Source organism: Lineus longissimus, chromosome 4 (genome assembly GCF_910592395.1).
Source record: "Lineus longissimus chromosome 4, tnLinLong1.2, whole genome shotgun sequence".
Taxonomy (NCBI): domain Eukaryota; kingdom Metazoa; phylum Nemertea; class Pilidiophora; order Heteronemertea; family Lineidae; genus Lineus; species Lineus longissimus.
In genome coordinates, this window is record NC_088311.1 from 5,532,603 (window position 1) to 5,548,958 (window position 16,356).

The window sequence follows — 16,356 nt, forward strand, 5'->3', positions numbered from 1 at the left end:
GTCCAGCCACCAGTCAGACAAGGAAATAATTTTATAATTGAAAGTGTCCTTTGCTGTACTATTACATTGACATCCGAGGACCCCTCTCCACATGGGGTCACCCTGTATATAGATTATGTCTTAAAACAACTTCCCATACATGAGACGCGAGGTTGTGACATTGGGTGATATGAATAAAGACTAGCAAATGCTTTTATCTAAAACTCCATGTACATTTACACCAGGCCTTTCTGTACAAAATTGAAGTAAAAGCATTTGCTAGTCTTTATTCATATCACCCATTATCTTTAGCCTGTCCTGACAACTTTTTGTATTGTCTGACGGTGACATTGTCTTCATTCGAGGTTGTGATAGACAGTATGTGCACATCACTCGCAAATGGGAAGGTCAGCTGCACCCGTTCTCTGATACTCATATAGCAGTGGCTTCGGTCGAACTCAAATAGATTGCTGTAAATGATAGGCCGATTTTTCGTCAAACGCACAATATCTATATGACCTGAGACAATTGGTTTTAAAATATGCGCGATTGTTCAGCAATGAGTCCATATCACTCAAATTACCATTATCACATTCATCAGCTGATCGTAACTAGGTCGCCAGGCCAAAGTTTTCTATTATGATAGATTAGAAATACGCTTAGAAATATCAGAAGTCAGTTTGACGAGCAACTGACTGGAACTTTCTCTCTATTTCGTGAGCTGCCCAAGACGAGGGCAAAGGGACAAACTGAGACAGTGAAAGGTAAGTCAAGAGACGATACTTTTTGCTGTCAAATCGGTCTTTTTTGTGCATTGTCGTGGATAGGGAGACTTTGACATCATTCGCGATCATCATTATGATCATTGACAAATCTTCATCTTCTTGGATCTTTGCTTAGCTCCTGCATGTCAGATCAGATGTCGCCTCTCCGTTATATTCCCGGGGTTGATTCTCGATCAGGACCTATCGTCATGTAAAAGAGAACGGAGCTGTGGGCTATTACGGAATCAGTATGAAAACCAAGGAGTTCTGAGACATTGTCACAAACACAAGACGCATTAACTGCGTCATTCATTATGTCTCCGCGACCCGCCAGAAAGAAATGTAATTCAGCACTGCAGTCAGATATCATAGGACTGCGTTTGCGGTTTTGACAGCTCCTAATTGGTTTTACAGTAGACATCCGTTTATTTCGAATTGGCAGTAACAATTCACAATCCGCAAACTGATCTGAAGACGACACGCGCTGACCCCGCATAATTTGTCCTTCAGTATTATCGTTAACGTACTGTATAATCGATATTAATAATGCTGGTATTGATAAAATCGTCTGCCAAGTGGACTTCGAAATGTCTTCTCTCGTTGTCTTTGTCTATTTCATAATCTGAGAGATTAGATTGACATTCTGTTATCAGTCATTTCTATGGCCCGTTCTATCCGGACCATGACCCTATTGAATGTGATATCCGGACTTTGCTGAGTGACTGTATCTGCGTCTCGGACAATTAAATATAATTGAAATAATATGAAATGATCTGAAAAAAACAAACGGTATGATCATGAAGAATTGAAGTATGCCCCATAAAAGCTGTCATAATCTTGATCAATGGTTTCAAATTATCATTTTGTCCCTGTTCGTTTTCAGACTAAACCCCCAGCCATGGGGAGGATGGGCATCACCCTACTTGCCCTCCTCAGCCTGGTTGCGGTGGTAGTGGGGCAGACGACAGAGGCACCGATGAGGTGCCAGTTCCCGCCGGAGTGGAGCGTTCAGCAGGAGTCTCCCATGGAGATGAACCGCGGCAATGTCACAGTGGTGGCATTGCTGCAGGCCAGTTGATCATTCTGTCTCCGGCAGGCAGAGGGGTAAGTCGAAAATAATGCCTTTCAAAAAACGAATACCCAATAATGACGTCGCAACTGTCCCAACATAGTCTGTGAGGATGGGTTGTTTCTCTGGCGTCAGTCAATTTCACTTTTACTGTGAACTCAGTCAGGATCCGTCGGAAACTAGTTGCAAGGAGGTCGCGACAGCGCCTTTGTTTGTCAGAATAGCAAGTTTTGGTATTACTAACCCATTAATTGTGCAAACTAAACATGAGACTTGAAAACTCGACTTTTCTTTCAGGCTGGAAACCCTACGTCAGCACTATGTCAGGCACGGCTTGGACGACATTTTGTTCATGACGGTCAATTCCAAACCTTGGCATGCGCGGGCATCGGTTAACCAACTCCGGCAGAGGATCAACTTCCCTCTGTACCAGGCCACCAGCAGTAACGACATTTGGAGCATCCTCGGAGGGGGGAAAGACGACTTCTTCGTCTATGACAGGTAGGACGATAGTGGGAAAATCGCCCAGATGAGATAGCCAAGACGAGCCAAGAGAAGAGGAATTTAATAATGTCGCAACAATAATGCATCATCTCGAGAATCATTGATAGGAAACCCCGATGGACAATGTCGGCTAACATTGACCAGACTCCTGAGAGAGTCCAGTCGTCTCGTCTTAAACATTGTCTTCCCCTTGGAGAGGGACGAGACCGATCCACTAGCTGCGTCCTGACTGTTATAGTGCCTCTCTGCAAGAAAGTTTGTCAGGATGGAAAAACCTTGGCTAAACATACACCACTTTTATTTTCAGGTGTGGTCGCCTAACATACCACATCCCCTTCCCGCAGAGCTCTCTCCATTACCCCATCATACAGCAGGCCATCATCTCAACCTATTACGACAACCCATGTGGTGACTGTCCTAACGACGACACCGCAGACGATGTGGTAAGTAACTTGTCCTTATGTTTTACTGAGGCATACAAGGCCATTTAGGCGAGTTGATGTCCTCAACTCGAATAAGGACAGTTATCAAGCATATAAACTATTTAGGTTAAGATGGTCCCACGCATTCTATAAGCATACACAGCATTACTGATATAATTTGCGTCCATGCTTCTGCCGATACATGCCTACAAGCAGTTAGTGATGTACAACGAAATATTTCACCTGAATCGAAGACCTGGCTCGGCATTTCGGGAAAAGTCATAATGGACTGTTTTGTCCTTTTGGCAGTCAAACGGTGATGAAAATTAAACACCAGATTGAACTGGAATGGTTGTGACGTGTCATGAAGAAAGGTATGCATGAGATTTCATGGAGGATTGAAAAGGCCAATTGTAAAATGACCGAACATATCAAATTTATCAGCTGGGTTCCGTATGACTAGGTTGTGACATTGTCCCTGGCGGCGCATCTGCAATGATTAGTCATGGCAGTTGCGAGGACAAATAGGTTCCGACATCACAGATGTATTTGAAGGCATGTAATCCTTAGCTGCGTTAGATTCACCAATTCATGCTGCCCTTGTCTTGAGAAAGAATCCTTAGTCTCTGCTGGTGTCTCGTATATAGCGATGTACTCTTTCCACATTCAGATTCGTCATCACAGTCGTGGCCGAGAGAGAAATCGCACCCCTGGAGGACACAGATTGCGTCATCGCCATCCCATTGACATTGGGGTGAAGGTCGAAGAAGGTCACCAAGTAATCACCAAAGACAATCAAGGAAACCAGCGCCGGTGACAGTGACGTCACAACTGTACCCAAGTGTCATCTGCTCAAAATCAAACTGATTTGGCAGCAGGCGACACAAGGTTTAGGTGATTGTGTCGGGCTGCATCTTCTCAGGAAGATGTGGACCAACCCAGGCGATGTTCCTGAAATCAGAGGGGCACCAATGTCCATCAGAGGTGCACCTGACAGAACAGTAACGAGGCTATCAGGCGACAGTGTCGGTGACATGGGAGATCACGCAGAAGGTGCATGTGCGATTTGTCAGGTTCAGAGGTCAAGAACAAGTGATCTTGATTGACATCTGACCTGGCTGTATCGCCGGTGATCTCTTGACCCTGTGAGGACAGAGCTGCCGCGACCTCTCAATGATCTTGCCAGACAGGTGGGGTCAACGTCGAGTCCTGCCAATGACAAATAGGAGGAAATTCTCTAGACTCCTGACAGTGACAAGACCAGGCTGGGCAAACCCAGTGACAGTGACGATCAGGTCACAGCGCTGTCCAACAGAGCTGACAGTGTCGATCAAAGAATGACCTGGGACAATCTGCTTGCCAATGACAACCATCTACTCAGTGACAGTGACAACAAAGCACTGGGGGAGACGGAAGTAGCTGCCAGTGACCAAGCGCCAATGGTTTGAGTAACTGACAGTGACAGCAGGGACATGGTCAGGGGAAAGTCTGCCAGTGACCAAACAAGTCGTTCCAGAACTGCCGATGACGTCAGGGTGATGAAGTTGGACGGAGAACCTGAGAATGACGGTCCTTAGGAAGCACTTGACAGTGACAGCCCGGAGGCCGTAGTGACTCCGAGTCCTGCCAATGACAGCAGGGGCCGACAACCACGTCTAACTGACAGTGACAGTCTGGACATGGGTCTGGGAAGACCTGACAGTGTCAGAATACATCAATTGGTCAGTGCCAGTGACGAGCAACTGGTCGGTTCTCTGAGAGGTCCTGATTGTGCCAGCCTGAGGTCAGAAGCAGATGAGAATGTCAACCAGGTCGACGGAGTGATACCGAGTCATGTCAATGACAGGAACAGGCCGTTCAGAAATCATCTGAATGACAGTGACATACTCAGTCAGGTCGATGACAGTGACGAACGTCCTCACTGAGCAACTGCCAGTGACAGGGTCAGGGAGGTAACCAGCTGTGACAGTGACAGTCTGAAGTACGCAGTCCTTCTCTCAAGAGCTGACAGTGACAAGGTGCAGGTCAGGGGCAACGGTCTTGACAGTGACAACACCAGGCGTCCCAGGGTTGCTCATGAGGTACATCAGCCTCTTGACAGTGAGGATGACAAGGACAGTCACAGCCCTCAACTTCGAACACTGGTCTGAGACAAGACTGATCTTGACAAGGACATAATAGTCAGCAGACTCTCCAGCAAAACTGCCGGTGACAGGCAAACAGAGAGATGCATTCCTGACAGTGTGGGGATGCCCTTTCACTACATGTAGCTAGGTGACAATGACGTGACGTCCAAGATGTGACTGGTAGGTCTACTACTCGACCCCGGAATCAGAACTGACAGTGACAGTGACAGCAGGGACAGAGGTGACAGTGACAATGAGGACAGTCTAATTCTAACTAGACAGCTTCTCGGGTGTTTTTGTAGAAGAAAGGTCTTCAAAACTTTTGATTTTAATTGATTGTTACACTAGCTTTGTAAGTGAACAAAACCATTTGGAAATCAGAGCAATGCGACCCAAGACCATCACCGTGGATGAAGTACACATTGTTGTATATCTATTCTGTTGCAAAACGTTTCGCACTAATTTGAAAGAGGGTCAATTGTCAAATTATTCCACATAATCCTTTCACAAAGAACAAAGGCACAAGACCAACAAAAGCCTCATAACAAAGTCCATTCCTTCTGGTTTCATTCACTTTCAAAAGCTCGTGATTGAAGCACCTGTGAGGATTCGTCACAACCACTAAGGTCATGACGGCTCCTGACAGGTATTACAGTAAACAAATCATAAATCAATCAGAGAACCTCGGAAAGACGCTCTATCCTTGTGTCTCCTCCTGCAGCTAATGAAGGTAACTGGACAAAACCACTGGTCTCCGGTTACTGGAACAACGTGCACGATCTCGACACTGGGACAGGAATCTTTCCGTGGTTTGAACACTGTTTGTACATAGTAGCTAGTTTGAACTTAGTTGCAGATATGCTTCTTTAATAGTGCTCAAGAGATACTCTCTCCACACCATGTTCTTCTGGAACGACCATGCCTTTGGTGAACTTTGTGCCAAATTTTGGACTAATTGCTCCAATTAGTTTTTCCAGCCATTTCATTTGTGTCATATTATGAAAATTCATATCCCAAGACAATTTTTGTCAACCTAGGACAACCACCGTGGCAGGAGCTGCTCTGCGCGTCTGCTTCCATCGGTTTTATACCTAGATCTGACAAGCTGCCAAAGCTGCTGTGATATTGTTTAAAGTACTGTTACCAAGGTAACAAACTTCATTAACTGTAGATATGCAACAGGAAAAAGGGAACATTTATATTGCAAATTTTCGTCCAAAAACAGCAGTTATATTCCTCACTTCTGCGGGTGGGGGACAAATATTGATGTAAAAAACCCAGATATCTTTATCAACGACATTTAATTTTTTTAGTTTGGATTCCAGAATTTGATTTTTCATCTAAATAATTTGAAGCAATAGCATTCCTTCAGCTTTCAATTAGCTTGTAGTAGCATTGCTTTTAGATGCGTAGGATAGTCTCCAAGGACAAGACGCACTCTCCAAACTCAGAGTATTGATAGCATGTCCATTGGATTATTCATTGGTCAAACATGCTTTTATTTTGAAGAGCTTCGTATCAATCCTTGCTTTGTTGATTAAGCCATTTTGCATGCCATTAAAATGCAAAAAAATTATGTATTTACAAAAAAGGATCGGGGGTGGTTACAGGACATGTGAATGAATTAGACAAGGACACTGACTACTTGATCACAACCTTACCATTAAATGAGGTAATGTGACCATGAATATATAAAGAAGAGTCTTTATCTATTCTTGAAATGACCAACTATCATGTTATAGCTTATTCAAAATGTAACATAGAACAGGTCAAATATCCATAAAGAAACTTAAATCAGGAACACCTAATTACACGGAGATGGATGTGTCTCATTTTTCTGTCCTGGCGTGCCTGTGTCAAATTCATTCAGATGCCCTGGAATGGCAAGGATTATGAAAGGTGTTTGGGAGGTTGTTTGAGTTACAGGGGCAACAGTCTGAACTGACTAGGGTTCCTCAATGAAAGCTCAACAGGAAATCGGAAGAACTGTTCTGCTGGATTAGCTTTGGAACACTAACCATCAAGATTGTATGTCCCTGGAACTCAGACGATTTCAAAAATACACTGAATGTAACAGAATTATGTACCAAGCTTAAATGAGTATTAACATGCTCTTTATTCCTGTTAGGAGGCATACACAGGAAGCAAACATGTTGTGTGTGTATAGAACAGTAACATGTGTAGATTTGTAAAAAATGCAAAATAAAAATATCATGTCTCAAAATGGTATGTTCTGTGGGTCTCTCGCTCTTCAGCTGCGCGTGCAGTTCAAATTTCAAATGAAGCGCAAAGATGTCCAAAATCAGCAAGAAAATCAGATAAGAGTTCATCCTCTCGATCTCCATTTTCATCTTCTCAGCGTCTGACCAAGCCAACTCAGACGGCTCTCGAATGTTCTGTCACATCATCCATCACAGAGACAGGAATTCGGTTAATAGGCGCCACGTGTCTTTCGTTTGGCAACGTATCACGAAAGAACTTTAAAAGCTCATATTTGGAATAAGTAAGTAGGTCTGACGAATGGTGTCCTTAGCAGTGTCCTGATCACAGAGATCAATTTCGTTGGAGAAATTACCGTCAGCAAAAGTACAGTGTCCTGCTAACCAATGACCGTCAGAACAGAGTGTCTGCTGCAGGTAAACTACCGAGGCAGACAATTGGTCATCCTTCTCACACTATATGACTTCTTTTGGGGAGAGACTAGGCCAGTCCGTTGCGTCTGGAGTGCAGCTATGGAAAGTTACACTATCGCCATGTCATTGATTCTTTCAGTTTCGCCATGGTTATTGCCCACGACATATTACGACACATGAAGAAAAACCGTCCTTGCAATTGTCTCAGCTCTGGTGTCGCATTGCAATGCGAATTCGATTGGATGCGTTCCCTTCATTTCCACTTGCAGGTGCGTCCTCATTGAGACGGAGACAACAGTTGTTCCCTAGAGGACACAGGTGCGAAGCAAGTGGTTGTCTGCATCAAAAACGATGCCCAAAGACTCAGTAACGACGAAAGCAAGTGGCTGTCTGCATCAAAAACGATGCCCAAAGACTCAACTCTCGAGGCAGTCCATGTGACATCATACTGCTTCGTTGACCAAGAGTATAGTCGAGGACAGCAAACCTCAGACTCACTGTCACATCCAGGTCAATGTCAGCTACTGCCTCCACCTTGCAGTCCCTTGCTTCACCGTCACCGAGGACGGCAGGGACAATCACAACCTTCAGGCTAAAACACTGGTCTGAGACAAGTCTGGACAAGGACCACCTTGTCTAGCATTGTGCAGGTTCCGTACTTGTGTGATGTCAATGACATGGGCGGCTCTTGACAGATGTTACAGCACACCAATTCAGAAAGATGCTATAGTGTGCCCAGTGTCTTCTCTTGCAGCTACAGGACAAAACCAATGATCTCTGGTTGTTGACAGACTTCCATAATACACTGAATGCAACAGAACTATTCAAAGATATGTAACTATTTATTCTGTGCCAAGCAAAAAAGAGTATCAACCTTATGACGGACACAAGAAAAGTACATGATGATTATACATTTATAAAACAATAACATGTGTAGATTAGTAGAAAATATGAAATAAAAATATTGTGTCTCAAATGGTTTGTTCTGCGGTCTATATTGTATTTTGAACAAAGACAGCTCTGGAGGTCCAAATCTTTAAAATGTGATGGAAGAAGCAATAATTCAATTCAGTATCTAAAGTTAAGTTTGTCCATCCAACTGGAAGACTAATACACGATTACACTATGAGATTATTGTTTGGATGGACACAAGAGACGATGTCACAATCGGACACAAGAGACAACGTCACAATCAGGTTCGAATGGAATTGTAAGGGACAATGTCTCATCCATGTCAAAGGTCCACTTTATCAGCACCAAACTTATCATGTTAAGTACACATGTACTTGATACATATCTAACCAGCAATGGCTGCTGCTGATCTTAGCAAGAATGAATAACGACTAGTCTTTCATCTTGATGTAAGTGAGTATAAATATATATATAAATGTCAGATTATGTGTGAAGTGATAAATATATGAAGCATGCAACAGTTGAACTAGGTTGATGAACTGATATGAATAAATCACATCTATTCTTGCATTTTTCTAATGTCTCATAATTCTCCATGATGAAAGCCATGAGGGTTATTCGGATCCTCCGGATTTTCTAATGCCTTGGCCTCCTTGACCAACTGAACAACGAGATGTTTCAACGCACTTGGTAGAAAGCGAGATTCCCAGACTCCTCGGACTTGCCCTTCTGCATCAACCAGCCACTTCCAGAAATTCCATGTTGGTGTCTTCTTACCATGTTCTGTGGAGAGATTAATAAAGCGTTGATGAAACAAATGACCTATTAATGTAAAACCAGTCAGGAGCTGTCACAACTTTCAAGATTTTTTTATACGGTAATCTCATCAGAGCATGATCAGAGGTAGTGCTGCAACCAATTGGCTCTTAATAAGAGTTTACAGAAAACACTGTTGATATGAGGACTCAAGTAGCATGGTATCATGCAAGGGAGAGGAGCATGTGGATGACTCATATAAAAGATTGGGATGTCACAATAATTGGCAGGTTAGATCTTGTGTTATCTCCATTTCATTAAATCGAGCTGGGTATATGTCTTTGTCTCGGAAGCGAGGCAACAAAGTATTGATAAGCCATGTACCAGTACAACAAAATTGGCAGTGGGACTGTAACACCTACTGTTGAGATACTGGAACACCGGAGCAGTGTTTTCACCATGGACTTCAAGTTTTCCAAAGAGTGGGAAATTCACTCCATACTTTTTAATGGCAAAGTCCTTGATGTCACTATTGCTCTGCAAAATGATAGATCAGATGAAAGAGACTGCTCATGGAAATAGTGGAGGCCAACCTGTTTTTATCTCATTCATTTCTGGATAAAACAAAACTTATCATTACTTGATTATTAGTGTGGTGACACTAAATTCTACTACGATAACTATCAGGTCCAGAATGATTGGCCAAACAGACACGCCCGGCAGACATGTCTCTAGTATGCTTTAGACCAAGTCTTGACATAAGATCTTTGAATAGTAAAGCCAGACTTGTGCCCTCATCAGTATAAATTTCTTCAAGGATTGAAAAGCTGAGGCCCTGTCTCTTTTCATGCAATACCGGCATGTCAAAGAATATGCTCTAATCGGACCAAAACCTCACTTACTCCAGGTTCCTGTCCCCCAAACTGATTACAGGGGAATGCCAGGACATTGAATTTGCCACTTGGATGGAATTCCTTCTGCAATTCCACAAGACTTGTATAATGATTATCAGTCCACCCACACTCACTGGCAACATTCACAACCATTGAAACCTGAAAAAAGACGATATATAATATACAGATTCTAGGCACCATGAAATTAAGGACTTTGGGGCCTTTAGGCCACCATAATACGATTTTCTGTGGGCTACTCAATGGGAACTGTGTTTTGATCACTGATTACATATTATTTCCCCAAATATAAATACTGAAGTTTGAATTTCCCGCCTCAGAAACAACAGCACTTCACAAATCAATCATGCATAGGCCGATTCATATACGGTAGGCCCAGTTTCGTCCCTTACCTTTCCTCTATATTGTTCAAGAGACACCTCCCTTCCAGATATATCAGATACATTGAACGAGTAAAAGTCTATGTGTTTAGGAAGATACCATTTCTTGGCCTCAGCATCCCAAAGCCATTCTCCAGTGTGATCAGCATGTGGCCAGGCTTTTGCCTTTCTTCTTGTTCTACCTTCAGAATCATATTCAATGTTTGCGTCTTCTGCAGAAGAACAAACTACAAACAAAGCAGCAAAGATGCCCAAAATTAGGAAGAAAATCGGATAGGAATTCATCATCTCCATCTTTCTTGAAAAGGTCACAGAGAAACAATGTATTTGCTTATTAGCCCATATAAAGCACCGGCCACGTGGAATTGTTTTGGTGACGTTGCATATTTTGAATTGGCCAATCAGAGGCCAATGATCGAACGGAGTCGGCCAATCGCAGGCGCGGCAAAATTAAATACCCATTCCAACTCAAAATATCCTGCCGAATCCAAATTTGTCGTGTTTTTGTGAAATTTACTGGTTTATACAAGCTTTTCTAAAACCAAAACAAGGTATTGAGTGTTTCCTAACTTAGGAATTAGATTTAGCCTTATAGAATAATCGTTTGTCGTTTAGATTGAGGTAAAATTCGATGTGTCCGACAAAAGGTAACCAACCCGCAAGTTTTGTGAGGTTTGGTTGATTACCATGCGAAATTCCTGTGCTTTCAATTATCGGATGTGGGCAGGCACCTTTTTTAGCAGTGGCCTGGCCTCATCCCTCCCCCTTTAGTATCACTGGAATAGGCTTAGACCCTTGTAGACTTAGACTTAGAGACTGGATAATTGTCACTATTCATTCATTCATCAGTCGTGCAGGCTGTATGACGTCGTTATGTAGACTGCGCTGATAAGTGATAGCAGGCAATGCCTTTCATGAGACCACACTCCACAGGCACAGGCCCCTGAATGAAGCCTAGTGAGTGAGTCATTGCTTCATGATGCGCTGATGTTAGACTTGGGTTCAAATGTGTGCATTATGATTATGTACAATCTTATTATTGTCTTATCTCTTTTCTCTTCAGTTCAATGAAAAGGATGGCGAATTTCAACCTTGAAAATGACATGAACAGTTTGCTCAAGTTTGATGCACCTTTATCAAAGGGCCCCATGATGAGATGGCAACGAAAGATGACTGAAAACTCAATGAATGGATCACTAATGAATGGGTCCATGAACTGTTCAGTCTCAAATACAAGCATATCTACCTCAAAGACACCAATGAAATCCTCAAGTAGCAATTCAAGCATGTCCAGTGGCAATTTGAACAAGTCAAAGACTCCTTCTGGACTTACATTTAAAACACCAAAAGGTTAGTATAATTATGTCAAATGACTTAATGAACTGGTCACCAGAAAAAATACAATGTTTTGTACGGGAAAAAAGACATGAATCACTGATGTACCAGGAAAAAAGTTAATTGAGATTGATATAATTATGAATCAAGGTAGTGGAATGATGGAATCAGAAATGGATGTTTTCACTATCAGTCTTTTTAATGAATTTCAGGGAAAAAGAAGACCCCGGGTCGTGGAAGCAAGACGCCAAAAACACCAGGTGCAAGTGGTGCCGATCGATTTATCCCAAGCCGAAATTCCACGACAATGGATATCAGCCATTACAAGATGACCCACAGCAATGATCAGAATGTTGACCCAGAGCTGACCAGCCCCTCCAAACTGCACTTCCAGAAAGCAATGTCGGACAATCTCAATGGGGACTGTCTGGATAAGAAGATCTTGGCATTCAGAAAGAAGGCACCGCAGGCACCTGAAGGTACATGTATGACTGGAACTTTTCTTGTGTTGTGGGTTACCTTCTACTGGAGTAAATCTTCTGGCAAGGACAATTAGTGTTCTTAGTTAGCTTTTTCCCTTCAGTTCTTTGACTTTCAAAGGAGATTGCACTCTTGTAAATTGATAGAGTTGGCAAAGTTTGATTAGATCTATTATTCATTGCCCTAGTTTTAATCATGACCGTTAATGTCTTTTTATTTTAGGTCATCTAAACAACATGAGAGTATTATACAGTCAGAGTAAGACGCCAGGGTCTTCAGTAAGGAAGACAACACGAGTGATACCCCAGGTGCCAGAAAGGATCCTTGATGCTCCAGACATCCTGGATGATTATTGTAAGTGACGTCTTAACACACTGTAACTATAAAATGATACAAGATACGTCATGTTGGCCACCCAACATCTTTTAAAGCCCGGTCTACACTAGCCAACATGAACCAACAAATGTTTGCCAACATTCGCCAGCATCGTGTTGGGCCTTGTTGCAGAGGCATGTTTGCTATTGTTTGCCAGTGTGGACGGGTCCAAAAACAAGTGAAAACATCAGCCAACTTGTTGGCCAATGTTGGCCTATGTTAGGCCATGCTACTTCTGAACAACATGTTGGTTGGTGTTGGGCAATCAGCAGCCAATCAGGGAACAGATTTGGATCATGTGATGGAGCTACTGGGACAAAATGGCAGTCTCAATGAAAGATAGAGAATGGCAATTTCAAGAAATTGAACACTTAATTTCGGAATACGAAAAGCTTCATCCATCCGCAGGAAATTCTTGAGGCTTTTGAAGTCTGAGGCCATTAACTCTTGAAGGAGGCAGTGATAGGCCTCATGCATGCTTTTTCCACAAGTATGGCTTTTGTCAGTTGCGGCGGCGACGGGGGTTAATCACAACTGAAAGAATTGCTGCTGAAGCACCTAGGCATGCTTTCTTCCTGTGGTTCTCCATTGTTTTAAAGAAAAAATGAAGAGAAATGATTGATTTTCCCTCCAAATTGCCCTCAAATTCATGCCAAACACGGCCAAACTTAGTCAAACTTGTTTGGCAATGTTTGCCTGTGTTTGATAGTGTGGACGGGTCCCCAAACATTCGCCAACATGATGTTGGCTCATGTTGGCCAACAATTGTTGGCGAATGTTTGCTAGTGTAGACCAGGCTTAAGAATGTTCCAATTTCTGTTTGTTTTGATGATTGGCCTTGGATAAAGAAAACAATGCTTCCTAAAAATGTCCTTATATTAATTGTTTTTCGTTGGTGATCTTATTTCCAGACTTAAACCTTCTGGATTGGTCCGCCAACAACCATCTGGCGGTTGCTCTAGGGCCTGCTGTGTACATCTGGAATGCCAGCTCGGGAGAGATTGTCCAGCTTTTCCAGATGGAGAATAGTGAAGAATACGTCTCCTCTGTGGCGTGGATCAAGGAAGGAAACTATCTGGCTGTGGGGACCAGTGGTGCTGAAGTTCAGGTTAGTTGAGAGACAGTGGAAATTGGAAGACCTTGTTCTGTCGTTGCCAGTCCTTCAAATTAGATGTGAGCTTCTTTGTGTGGCAGTTTGGTACCAAGGCAACTAGAATTAGATATCCAACATGAATTGTAAAAAAATTTATGTAAGCATCACCATGCTCAAAGAAAGATTTCCAGGTTACCATTGTACCACTACCAGTCCAGTCCTAGTATACTGCAGTGATACTCTAGCACTATTAACACTGAAGAAAAATGTGTCTTTTCATTCTGATTTTTAAGTCTCTTTTGTTTAGCTTTGGGATGTAGCTCAACAGAAGCGCTTGAGAACCATGACCAGTCAAGCTTCAAGGATTGGAGCACTATCCTGGAATTCATTTATTTTGAGCAGGTACGATATGTGAAAGTGTTAAAAGTACATGGTCAGTGAAAAACTCTTTTAGCTGACACCTCTGCAGGAAACCCTCTTTATTAAGGACACTCACTTTTTGTTAAAGAGAAGTTCTATTTCACATCTTTATCAATTTACCTTATGACTCTCACTTGGTCAAAACATTGTCGGTCACGCACTGTCTCTAGAGCAATGGAGATTTCAAAATGTAAATTTAATCTTTTTTTCAATAACATTTCAGTGGATCACGCTCTGGCGCCATTCACCATCATGACGTGCGCATTGCTGAACACCATGTAGCATCTCTAGAGAGTCACAGTCAGGAGGTGTGTGGCTTGAAGTGGTCCCCTGATGGACGCTACCTCGGAAGTGGCGGCAACGATAATGTTCTGAATATTTGGTCGGCAGAGTCCACGGGAAGTCCTCTTCACACTTTCACCCAACACATGGCTGCAGTGAAGGTAAGCTGGTGAAATTAATACTTCATAAAGGCAAAGCTTTAAAAAAGTTGGGACGGGAGTAACAAGACTTAGAATATATTGTTGATATGGTGTGGGTTTCAGGTCATTGTTGGTTGTTTGAACTTAGAAAGTCCTTTTGATGTCTCTTTAATTGTGTGTGGATTTTCTAATTCCAGGCCCTTGCATGGTGTCCATGGCAGCCAAGTGTTCTTGCTAGTGGTGGAGGAACAGCAGACAGACACATTCGTTTCTGGAACTGCAACACTGGGGTTTGTCTGAACAGTGTGGACACCAAATCTCAGGTAGGAATAACTGAAAAAGTCAATTTCTAGGCTTTGGAAGCTGGGGTGGGGTGGTCCAGAGTATTCTGTCTGCGAGTGCGAGAAGACATCCTGGCTCAATGAAGAAAGCCACTTGCAACTTTCTTGTTGGTTTTCTTTTAATGTGTTTTCTCCCAGATGAATAAGCAAGCCAGAGATGTTGTCGAAACAGAGGCTGAATTCATTGACCATGAAATTGAAGACTTCGTGAATATTCTCACTACCATTTTGAGAAGTGTCCTCTAGCTCGACCTTCCACTTCGTGTCAGTCCACATTCAGTATTGGCCTTCTGGTATTTATCATTCTGTATACCATTTCAGGTGTGCGCTCTTCAGTGGTCGACTCACTACAAAGAACTGATCTCAAGCCATGGCTTCGCGCAGAATCAGCTAACAATTTGGAAATATCCAACCATGACCAAAGTCACAGAGTTAGAGGGTAAGTAGGTTGCAGATCATTGTGATAAGTTCAACAAGAGTTCAGAACTCCTTCAGTCGGTTCAAGCAGGGAACTTTATAACAGAAAAAAGGAAAGCTGATTCAATCCAACTCCTAAAACGGTTGATTTTAAACAAGTTTTTGTTCCTCTCCAGGTCACACAGCGCGAGTCCTTCACATGGCAATGTCACCAGATGGCACCACAGTGGTCTCCGCAGCCGCTGACGAAACGCTACGATTATGGAAATGTTTTGCAGTCGACCAAGAGAAGAAAACTAAGGGCACGAAAACAATCGCTACGAAACCTAACTCATTATTGAGCTTAAGAAGGCTCTAGACCGATATGTGATAAACATTCCTGAACTGTTGTGTAGACAGTGCAATAATTTATGAAACATGCAAGTTTGTGTCAAGACTGAGTGACAGTGCTTTGCCAATGGCGCATTCATTGTGCTTTATTCTGCGGGAATCTGGAGATGTACTGTATGTGCATTCAAGTGTGAAGCTGAGGATAAGGACTCGTGCACAATTGGATCATAGACTTGAAAGATTGCATGAATATGATTTGTGCATTTCTGTGAATGCATGTCTTACTAACTTCTTTATCATGTGAAAACTATGCTGTTTAGTGGACTGTTAATTGATGATCATGAATAAATGAGAAAAAAAAGATTATTTAGTAACATGGTGTTGGTGTTATTCTACTATGTAGTACAGGAGACTAGGATAATGAGGGCCAAACTTGCTCTCTGAAGAGATGATACATGTATTTCAGTGGTCTTTGTCATCAATCTGGGAAAACCCTGAGTACTCCCAAGACTAGTGAAGACGACGTCAAATTAACGATGCCAACTGTGCTGGAATTTGACCTTTTTAAGGTCATTACATTAACACAACTATTGTGTGCTAGATTGAGATACAAGACTCTGCTGAGGTTCTCCTGTCATCATAAAACCAAGGACCCTGTCACAACAACCTTTTTTCGCATCGAGCTGT

General features: G+C 42.6%; 3 protein-coding genes across 6 annotated transcripts; 2 read left to right on the forward strand and 1 right to left on the reverse strand.

Annotated features, from left to right (window-relative positions):
- Positions 1 to 614: 614 nt before the first annotated feature.
- On the forward strand, positions 615 to 7,088 carry LOC135485913 (selenoprotein Pb-like). 2 transcript variants are annotated; one of them, XM_064768294.1, is made up of 6 exons: positions 615 to 743; positions 1,627 to 1,847; positions 2,110 to 2,313; positions 2,624 to 2,759; positions 3,048 to 3,112; positions 3,409 to 3,548. In XM_064768294.1, exons 2-5 carry the CDS (start codon positions 1,642 to 1,644, stop codon positions 3,066 to 3,068), a joined length of 567 nt encoding a protein of 188 aa, XP_064624364.1. In that variant the 5' UTR covers positions 615 to 743; positions 1,627 to 1,641; the 3' UTR covers positions 3,069 to 3,112; positions 3,409 to 3,548. The 2 variants fall into 2 exon arrangements, with proteins under 2 accessions (XP_064624364.1, XP_064624363.1); XM_064768293.1 differs by lacking the exon at positions 3,048 to 3,112 and having other exon boundaries at positions 3,409 to 7,088.
- A 1,259-nt stretch (positions 7,089 to 8,347) lies between these two features.
- On the reverse strand, positions 8,348 to 10,802 carry LOC135486494 (glutathione peroxidase 7-like). Its single transcript, XM_064769306.1, has 4 exons — positions 10,469 to 10,802; positions 10,068 to 10,217; positions 9,588 to 9,702; positions 8,348 to 9,192 (listed from the first exon to the last, which is right to left on the reverse strand). Exons 1-4 carry the CDS (start codon positions 10,748 to 10,750, stop codon positions 8,993 to 8,995), a joined length of 747 nt encoding a protein of 248 aa, XP_064625376.1. The 5' UTR covers positions 10,751 to 10,802; the 3' UTR covers positions 8,348 to 8,992.
- A 124-nt stretch (positions 10,803 to 10,926) lies between these two features.
- LOC135486268 (cell division cycle protein 20 homolog) lies at positions 10,927 to 16,000 on the forward strand. Of its 3 annotated transcripts, none has more exons than XM_064768952.1 (10): positions 10,927 to 11,007; positions 11,520 to 11,806; positions 12,004 to 12,270; positions 12,494 to 12,625; positions 13,558 to 13,754; positions 14,047 to 14,141; positions 14,383 to 14,602; positions 14,779 to 14,904; positions 15,244 to 15,361; positions 15,516 to 16,000. In XM_064768952.1, the coding sequence occupies exons 2-10, from the start codon at positions 11,524 to 11,526 to the stop codon at positions 15,695 to 15,697; spliced, it is 1,620 nt and encodes a 539-aa protein (XP_064625022.1). In that variant the 5' UTR covers positions 10,927 to 11,007; positions 11,520 to 11,523; the 3' UTR covers positions 15,698 to 16,000. The 3 variants fall into 3 exon arrangements, with proteins under 3 accessions (XP_064625022.1, XP_064625021.1, XP_064625023.1); XM_064768951.1 differs by lacking the exon at positions 10,927 to 11,007 and adding an exon at positions 11,152 to 11,413; XM_064768953.1 differs by lacking the exon at positions 10,927 to 11,007 and adding an exon at positions 11,168 to 11,175.
- The last annotated feature ends 356 nt before the right edge of the window (positions 16,001 to 16,356 follow it).